The following is a 10,329-nucleotide window of genomic DNA, read 5'->3' on the forward strand; positions in this document are numbered from 1 at the left end:
GCATATCATATCAGTAGGATTTCAAGTGTTGTTAGCTTCTAAAGCATTAAGTTCAACCTTCATTGCAATGAATTTGACATAGACATTACGATTTAAGGAAATAACAATGTGTGTTAATATTTAGGATTTTTTTTTTCTTTGAAGCAAATGTGGGAATTTTATGAAGTAATGTATTTTAGAGGATAGCTCAAATTATTTAATGTAGAATTTTAGATAATAAATTTGAAGAATTTTTATAAAGTATTTCTTGTATGCATACATTGTTGTTTTTTTTTTTTGAGGGGGCATACATTGTTGTTATACTTCTATCTTTAGTTACACTAAAAATAGAAATTACTAACATGTGCTTACATGTTCGGTCACTTTCATAGAAAAAAATATTGAAAAAAATTGACTTTATTACGAGGTACTTACAAAGTGTGACTAACAAAGTATTAAAAGAAAACTAGTGATCAATGACATTGCAACCCATTAACAAAGTGTGACTTATCATGAAAGAATCAGGGCCAGCACTAAGCATAGGCCGGGGTTGCGACAGCCTAGGGCCCATGCCGGTAGGGGTTACAAAAAAACTTTTAAGCCGGAGGCTGCATATAGAAATATTTGGTTTATGGGGCATATATATAGCAAAGTTCACCAAAAGGCCCCAAACATTAACATAACGAAGGTCTGGGCCGAACTCTATTAATGTTTGTGGCCCTTTTGACATGATTTGCTATATATATCTCCGCATAGCACAAATATTTCTATATACATCTCCCTGTAAAAAAATTTGTTGTTCTTAATAATGTGCCAAATAATTGGATATTTAGGATATTTTTATTTGAAGCAAATGTGGGAATTTTATGAAGTAATTTATTTTTGAGGATAACTCATTCTTTAATGTAAAATTTTTGTATAGTAAATTTGGAGAATACATTGTTGTCATACTTGTATGAATACATTGTTGTTATACTTGTATCTTTATTTACACACTGTCACGTTCATAGAAGAAAGTTTTGAAAAGAATGTATCTTCATTAAAGAGGTACTATAATATTAATACATAGTTGTCATACTACTACTTCATTGCTTTTGTTTTCTGAAACTCCTTGATAATATTTGTGATCTTGTATTCTTGTTCTCTTACTGTTATATAATAGGAAGATATGGATTTTTGCAAAGTTAAGTTATGTAATCATTTTATAAGCATCATTTTCATGAATTTTTATATATCAACTTTGTATGTAATTGTTGCATTGGTCTAGCACAGCTAATACTAATAATGATTGAATTTTGATTAACAGGCAATACTAATTACTTTCAACCTTTTGCTATTAGGATTTAGAAGTTGCTTGTAGCTATGATCAATGACAAGCTCTGTAAAGATTAAAATGCTATCCAATTCCAAATTTGATGTCATATTTGCCAATTGAATTTGAATGTCTCAGATAAATGAATAAAGACTATCAATTATTGATTCAAATTTGCTAAATATTAAAATGCTGAAATCAATATCTTTTTTACAATTTAATTTGAATAACCAATATCTCTAAGAAGTTATGAGTGATAGACTAATCAACAGAAACACTAAACCAGTTTTACCAATTCCCTTAGAATGCACTTTCTCGGATGTAGAAGATCAGAGGAACCGATATTGGAAGTAGAAAATAGAAATATCTTATGATGCACTTGAATGAAGAGCTACTAATGAAGCATAAACACCATCAGTAATCCTCATCAACTCATCATGTCTTCCCTTTTCAGCCACCGCCCCATTTTTAATTACCGCTATAGTATCAGCCCCTCGAATTGTTGTAAGACGGTGAGCTACCACCACAGTAGTTCTGTTCACACTCACTCTATCTAGAGCCTCTTGAACTATACGCTCTGACTCAGCATCAAGTGCACTTGTCGCCTCATCAAGCAAAAGTATTTTGGGGTTTTTTAGCATGGTTCTTGCAATAGCAATGCGCTGCTTCTGTCCTCCGGACAGTTGCGTGCCTCTTTCTCCAACAGACGTGTCATATCCATCTGGAAGATTACTTATGAAGCTGTGTGCATTTGCTGCGTTAGCTGCTGCAATGATCTCATCCTCTGTAGCACCCCCTTCTTTTCCATAACCTATGTTAGCACGAATGCTTTCGTTGAAAAGAATAGGCTCTTGACCAACCAACCCCATTTGTTGTCTCAACCAGCTTAATCTGAAAGTTTTGAGATCCACTCCATCTAGTAATATACGTCCAGAATTAGGGTCATAAAATCTCTCTAAGAGGCTGATAACTGTTGATTTTCCACTGCCACTTTCTCCAACCAAGGCAATAGTCTGCAAAGACATATATCATCAATTTAAATACATTACATATTCTCAACAAATGGGTTTGTACAACCAAAACATTACCTTTGCAGATGGGATGCTTAGGCTTAAATCTTTGAAAATTTGAATGTCGGGCCTTGTTGGGTAATTAAAGTTGACATGTTGAAGTTCAATATCACCAACTACTGTTTCTCGTGTTACACCCGCATTGCTGCTGGAATCAATATCAGGTTTGCTGTCAATAATTTCAAATATTGAAGCTGCAGAATCTTTGGCCTTGTTAGTGTCTGGTGCCAATGTAGTCGTCTGCGAAACGGCGATTGCCGTCATTGTTAAAGCAAAGAAAACCTGTATAAATTATCTTGTAAGAACTAGATCAAAATAAACATAAAAGTAAATATAAAGCATGCTAAGTTGGTTGAGTGATTGTACCCTGAAAACTTCTGTAAAAGTTGCTTTGCCGTGTTGCACTAGAACAGATCCTATGTAAAAAATGAAAGCATTTGTGCAATATAGAACTAAAAACGAGCAGCCAAATCCTATACCACTAACAAGCCCCAAGCGAACTCCTTGTTTCGCTGGGCCTAAACATTTTTTACTGTACATGTCCATCACCTTTGATTCTGCACAAAATGATGCAACAGTTCTGATGCTACTAACGGCATCATTTGCCACCTGACTTGCCTCTTCATACATAACCTACACAGATAAAAGGAAAAAGATTCTCCTGATTCCCACAATGTATAATTTCCCCAATGTAATTGACAAAACTGCAAGTAATACTAACCTTAGCATCGGCACTGAATCCTTTAAGAAACTTCATCTGAACGATTCCTTGCATAAGAATCATAGGTGTCAAAACCAAAACTATAAAAGCGAGAATCCAGTTAGCAGTGAATGCTATAACTAGACCAGCTATGACCGTTGATATGTTCTGAACAATGAGGGCCATGGTGTCACCAACAAGACTTTTCACAGTTGAAGCGTCGATTGATAACCTTGCACCAACTGCACCACTGCATGATGATTCATTTCTTTCAGTTTCATAATTCTTTCACTATTTTGTCATGAAGTAACATACATTTTGAATAACATACCTTGAATGTGAAGGATCATCAAACCAACTAATTTCTTGGTGCACAATCTTTTCAAATGTCAATGAACGAATTCTTTCAATAAGTTTTCCTCCCGCAATTCCAAAGAAGAAATTTTGCAGTGGTAAAATCACTAAAGTAACCAAACCCAAACCCACGAATAGAAGGGACCAGAACCTGGACTCTTTCCTCTGCTGTTCTGGAGGTTTATAAAACATACTAATGACTGCTGAAAACAAGAAGCCAAATATAGGGAACACAACACCATTTACTATTGCAGCAATGGCTCCAAGCAGTATGACAGGAATCTCTGGCTTGTTCAACTTGGCCAAACGCCATATAGATACTTTGGGTTTTTTCTTGTTATCGAGTTGACCTTGTTCGATATCTGATTCTACTATTTCTCCAGACAAGCCTCTAAGTGATTGGGAATGTCGATGACTCACTGATGAAGTTTGGCTTATTGATCTCACAAAGGAAGTTCTCTGAGTCGAAGATCCAGCCATGTGACTATCTATATTTAAATTGTCACCTAACTTATCTGCTTCAGACTTTCTGCTACCCTCAGCTTCATTGTCTCCTTCTTGTAGACGAATAAGTTGAGAATAAGCACCGTCAGGATCCATGGTTAACCCGCTGTGTGTTCCTACAAAAACGGAAGCATGCAAAAGTGAATACAGCATTCCAAGATGTTATAAAATTGGATGATCATACTAAAAATGTTTGTTCATGTATGTATAATGTATAACCTCTCTCCACAATTTTCCCCTGTTGAACCACTGCTATTATGTCAGCATTTCTGATAGTTGTCAAACGATGCGCAACGACAACAGTAGTCCTTTTCAATATAATTTTTTCTAGTGCTTCTTGAACAATACGTTCAGACTCCGCATCCAATGCACTTGTTGCTTCATCAAGAAGAAGGATTTTTGGGTTCTTCAATATTGCCCTTGCAATTGCAATTCTTTGCTTTTGTCCACCAGAAAGTTGAGTCCCATTTTGCCCTGCCATGGTGTCAAGGCCCTGGAAACACAATACCACATTTTTATAAACTACAATCCAACTTAATAAAAAATACTAGCCAAAAGCAAGAATCACAGCAGGTATAAAAGTCTACAATATTTATACACACCTGAGGAAGTTTGTCAATGAATTTCTTGGCATTTGCTAGTGTTATAGCTGTTGTTATCTCTTCATCAGTTGCACCTTCTTTCCCATATGCTATGTTCTCTCTGATAGAAGTAGTAAACAAGATAGGTTCCTGACTAACCAGCCCAATCTGTTCTCTTATCCATCTAAGTTGCAAGTTCTTCAAATTCACACCATCTATAAGTACTTCGCCAGCGTCAGGATCATAGAATCTTTCCAATAAACTGATTACAGTAGACTTTCCACTTCCACTTTGACCCACCAAAGCAGTAGTTGTGCCACTTGGAACAAACAATGAGAAACCATCAAAGATCTGCACATCAGGCCTTGCAGGGTATCTGAAGGAAACATCTCTGAGTTCAATATCTCCCTTTATGTCTTCCAAGACAGCACCACTGGTGTCACTTGCATCAATGATGGGCTTTCTTCTAATTGTCTCAAACATTTTATATGCTGCTGCTTGGCCTGCAGCAAATGCTTGTAAGCTTGGGGATGTTTGACCTAATGCTCTGTCAAATCAAGGAAAATTCATCAAACAAAAATCTTATGCCTAAACAGTGTTATATCAATGCAATTTATTGAATCAGGTAGCAATGTTTCACTTACATCCCACCAGTCATAAGAGCTATGATCACAGTCATGACCGTTCCGCCATTATATCCTTTCTCGATGACTAGTTTGGAACCATACCACATGGCAAGTCCATAAGTGCAGAAGGCAATAAAGGTAAGCATTCCGATTCCAAACCCTGAGACTATGCCTTGTTTAACCATTGTAGTATAAGCAATTTTTATCTTGCTATTATACTTCTCTATGGCTTTTTTCTCACCAGTAAAAGATGCAACCTGATCATTTTTCAAATTAAAGGACAAAGACAATGAATAATTACAAACTCGAATTAATTATTCAGTATTTCTGAATTGAGGCAAGTGTCTTACTGTTCTGATGGCTCCAACTGTTTGATCAACAACGTTTCCCGCTTCTGCATAAGCAATTTGTCCGCGACTTGACATTTTAGCCATCACTATAGACATGAAAGCACCAGCAACGGCAACACAAGGTACACATGCGAGTAAAACTATAGCTAGGCGCCATCCTTTTATAAATGCCATCACAAAGCCACCACAAAAATTTGAAGCAAGTTGAAAAAACTTCCCAACCTGTCATAATTATTGATAAATTCTCATTTATTAATAGATTCACCTCACTTCCACTGTAAAAACTGTAAGATCACGATTAATGAATGTGATTGTATACTAAAAGAGGAACATAAATACCTTTTCTCCCATAGCCTCTTGAATGAGAATTGTGTCACCAGACATTCTACCAATTACCTCTCCTGTGTTTGTTTCAGTATCAAAGAATGCAATATCCTGTTGTAATATGGTTTTCAAGTACAAGCTACGAATCCTTGCAGCTTGTCTTTCTCCTGTTACCATCCAACATGTTACCTCTGCAGCATGCAACAAAGTCACCCTCATTATCAGAATGAATGCAAGAATTAGGCTCCAACAAAATAAGTAAGAAAACAAAGAAAGAAAACGTGGTCTTACGTAGAAATGATGCTATTCCAGACCCAATAGCTAGGTAAACAAATAGCAATGATACCTGAAATTTGAAGTGTATTAAAGAATGCTACATATTATGGTAATGAGTGCATGATATGCAATATCCATTTTGGTAACAAGGATTTTTGTGTTTCTTAACCCTTTTGAGAAAATGACTTTAGTAATTCATATTTAAACTAGAAAATAAGTAAAGTCTGGTTAAGGATTAGTCCAATCGAGATAGAAACTCAAGTTTTTTTTTTTTTTTCTGAACGAATCGGATTATTCCAATTGAGTTTGAAACTCTGATTTTTTTTTTTTCTTTCTGAACCATTCATCATTAACTGACATTCATTAATCACTGAGTTCAACCTGTTGTTTTAACAAGGATCCATCCTGGTGTATGCAATCTCAATTGGTACATACCAGTTGCCACACAAAGGTACAGAAGATGGATACAGTGGAAATAAACAGAACTTCTAGAATTATATTGAATACATAATTAATCATATGTCAGCAGAAACTAGTACAAATAAATTTTGGTGAAAAATGACATAGAAGTCCTCAGAAAAATAAACCCTATACTGGTGAATTAGGTAGTTTCATAGAGCGAAAATATGACATAGCAAAAGAAAGTTTTTTTTAGAGCAGTTAAAGAAAGTCTTAATAATTGTTATGTTAGTATTTTCCCTCTTACTGGGATTACCGGGTCCTTTGAATTTCAAGTATTCAATTTTTGAATCTCGGGTAAAAAAAAAATATTTTTTACCGAAAGTATAATAATTAAATAAAAATAGAAATATAACCATAAATATTTTGGTAGCACTGTGATGAGGGTGTCAAAAAAATAAATCTATAAAAAACTGAAGTAAACAAAAATAGTAAAGATGAATTGACATACGTAATTTTTTATTTTTTTTGAAGGAACATACGTAAATTTAAAATGCATTAACTCAAGTTTAAAGAAAAGTGGCTTTTTTTTTTAAATAAAAAGAAAAAAGCCTTATCATGCATGCCCTTTTCTGTAGAACTAATTAGTTCAAACTAATCATGTTAGTTGCTATAATGGCTGGCTACCCGGTGATTTTGACGATTCCTACTTCTTTGGAATTTTTGTTTTTTCCAGATCACATCCTACAACTTCATTAGAACTTAATTTTCTTTTGTCAAAGGAACTTAAGCTTTATAATTTAAATAATTTGGCTTCGTTTTCTTGATAACTATACTCCCTTTCAAGAGATTGCAAGATACTTAAATACATGTAAATGGATATTAATTTGCACCAAAAAGTTGAATAGAAAAGGAAAGAAAATAGAAAAGAAATAAATAGAAAGCAAGAATAATGCAATATTAGAACTTAATTCATACCTTAGAAACTTGTTTGATAGCGTCTGCTGGATTAGAGGAACCAAATGCATTGATGACATTCCCAAGAAAGAGAGTCATGAGAGGGCTTGCCAATCCATTAGCCACAGCAGAGATAGTGCCAATGATCATCAACGTTACATCAAGATGATCAGCAAAATTGAAAAGCATGTAGAATGGAACTTTTTGTTTTGTTTTGTTATCTCTAATTCCATGTTGTTGTGTAGGTGATGATGAAGAATTATCATGTACATTAGGGTTTTCTGCCATCACTGATGATGATGATGATGATGATGATGAAGAATTAATGAAAGTGTTAGTGATATGTCAACTCTATATATAGGTCACGGAGAATAGAGAGATACAGTTACAATATGTTATATAGTCAATAAGTACTTCTAAACTTTAGGAGCAAGTCTTTTCTTTCTTCACACGTTCCTACTTTCATGTTGGTGATGTGCTGTGGTATTGTTATATTTTGATTTTTTAGAAACTAAGCTTCGTTGTTCAAAGCTCGACCACCACTGAAAAACTGAATTTTCTTATTTGTTTTTTCGGTTTTATATTCTTCTAGAAATTATCATTATTTACCAAATAAATTATTTAAACTAATTTTAATTCTGCTGACTTGAGTTCCAAAAAGGGAAATAGAAGAAAAATAAATATTCTAAAGTTTGGTATTCGCGATAGATCGAGATAGGAATAATGATATTTTAAAAATTATTTTATTTTGTTGGTAAAGAATGATACATTATAAAAAAAATAAAAAAAATAAAAAATAAAAAATTGGTAAAGAATAAAATAATTTAAATGAATGGTATAATTATTGGAAAAAAAAAAACGAATGGTGAAATTAAAATAAAAATTGTCACACTGTTATGAAACTAAATTAAATAAATAGAAAACAATAATACAGAGAACGAGAGGAAGAGAGAATAGAGAGAAGTATTATTATTTCACGTGTTACAAATGTGTTTTATTTATATAGGAAAATAGAGTATCTTATGGACTAAGCCTAATAGTCTAGTAATATGGTCCATTAACCTATTTCTTATAATATTCATAACACTCCCCCTTGGATGTCCATCGAGGATATGCCTCATTAAAACCTTACTAGAGAAAAACTCAATAGGAAAAAATTTTAGTGAAGGAAAAAGAGTACAATATCTTTTTTTTGTGTGATAATTTGTCTCGTTAAAAACATTATCAGGAAAGACCAATGGGACAAAATCATGGTTAAGGAAAAAAGAGTGCATAACACATTTATGTCTCCCCCTCATAAAGACAATCATATATGAGACAAAGAAAATCAAATAATATTGTTCTAGTTACTTAAAAGTTTACTTGCATCGACTTTGTTTAAAGATCGGGTTTATCTTCATAGTCTTCTTCAAATTAGCAGTGTTTGAGAAGTTTCTTCATATTGAATTTTTGCAAGATCCCCTTTAAGAAATCCACAAGTTTATTGTATTTGTGAAATCATCCTCCTTAATAAAAGAACATTTGTCACTTCCTTGATTATGTTGTTTCTTTAAGATACAAAACATATGTTTGACTTTGTTCAAATATATGTATTTACTAATATTGACAAAACAAAATACCACAATAAATATAATTAACAAAATACATTAATGTTCTCGTTTGAACTAAGATATGGTACTTCAGGACCAATTCAAGTTGTTTATCATTTTCTTGAGGACATGTCATATTTAGCCTTTTTTTTTTGTCAAGACTCCAATATTTTGCCTTTATATATAAAAATGGTAATGAATGGCCACACCAATATTTTATATGAACAAAACTGATAGCTCTTAAATTGAAGTGTTATCTAGCTTAATTAAACTTGAATTAATGCCTCTTTAGTGTTGATATTATTTTGTTTTTAGAGTTATTTTGATAAATTAGGATAATTCATAATCTAATGAGTAAATTTAGAATTTAAATATTTTTTGAAAAGAATTATGTTAAGTGTGCAATATTAATTTGAAGAAAAATGGGAAGATGCTGTAGGAATTGTTGCGGCATCTCTAGAACAATATCGAAGGCATCAGGCCATGACAAACATGGAGAACACACATAAATAATATAGCAATTAGGCTTTATGGCTGTGAAGTCCAGATACATTAAATATGAAGTTGTATCCGTATCGGATACCGATACTTTTTCCATATTCACAGTTACTCGTCAATACCTATCCACAAAGTACTCGAATCAATTTATAGTTTAAAAAATTATTTATCTATACTTGTGGAATACCCTAAAAATACATAAGGATACATTTCAGATACGTATCCTAAAAAATATTAAGTTTAAAGATGAAGCAATTTAGATTGATGCACCATTAATAAGATGGAATCTGCAGCACTTATTGAATCTACATCTGTAATCTTATGTTTTCAGCATTGTACTTATCTTCCCATTCGTGTGCAACATGAATCTATGTATTTCATGTCTGTTTGTAATTTTGTTTGAAGCTCACTCATAAGCTAAACAATTTTCATGAGGAATTGAAATGATTTCTTAAGTATTTTCTTGGTTCTATGTTGTGCTTTGTGAGAACTAATTTTAAATCAAATTATTTTACTATTAACTTGAGCCTGTAGTTTGATCACCTACATTATTTTGCAAACTTGCTTGATATTGGAAGAGTTATTAACTGGACCTACTTGATTTTTACTAGCAACATTCTGCTTTCAATCAACGAACAAATCTTCTTCCTCCAATATGTCACAAACAACTAGTATGGTCGATGAAGGCAGAGGCGTGGTCACAAGTTGGAGAGAGGAAAGGAAAGAGAAAGTTGGCGAATGTCGAGTTGCAATAAATCGTAAATTGCCCCCACAATATACATTTGTTGAACAAAAATATACAAGATATTG

The 10,329-nt window shown here is 33.3% G+C and overlaps 1 protein-coding gene across 1 annotated transcript; it reads right to left on the reverse strand.

The window, feature by feature from the left end:
* Positions 1-1,594: 1,594 nt before the first annotated feature.
* LOC11445618 (ABC transporter B family member 9) lies at positions 1,595-7,636 on the reverse strand. The gene is made up of 12 exons (XM_003593805.4): positions 7,454-7,636; positions 6,092-6,146; positions 5,816-5,991; positions 5,477-5,698; positions 5,145-5,383; positions 4,522-5,047; positions 4,139-4,412; positions 3,393-4,035; positions 3,083-3,311; positions 2,728-2,994; positions 2,380-2,643; positions 1,595-2,304 (listed from the first exon to the last, which is right to left on the reverse strand). The coding sequence occupies exons 1-12, from the start codon at positions 7,619-7,621 to the stop codon at positions 1,660-1,662; spliced, it is 3,708 nt and encodes a 1,235-aa protein (XP_003593853.3). The 5' UTR covers positions 7,622-7,636; the 3' UTR covers positions 1,595-1,659.
* Positions 7,637-10,329: the final 2,693 nt, after the last annotated feature.

This window comes from Medicago truncatula, chromosome 2, assembly GCF_003473485.1.
Source record: "Medicago truncatula cultivar Jemalong A17 chromosome 2, MtrunA17r5.0-ANR, whole genome shotgun sequence".
Classification (NCBI taxonomy): Eukaryota; Viridiplantae; Streptophyta; class Magnoliopsida; order Fabales; family Fabaceae; genus Medicago; species Medicago truncatula.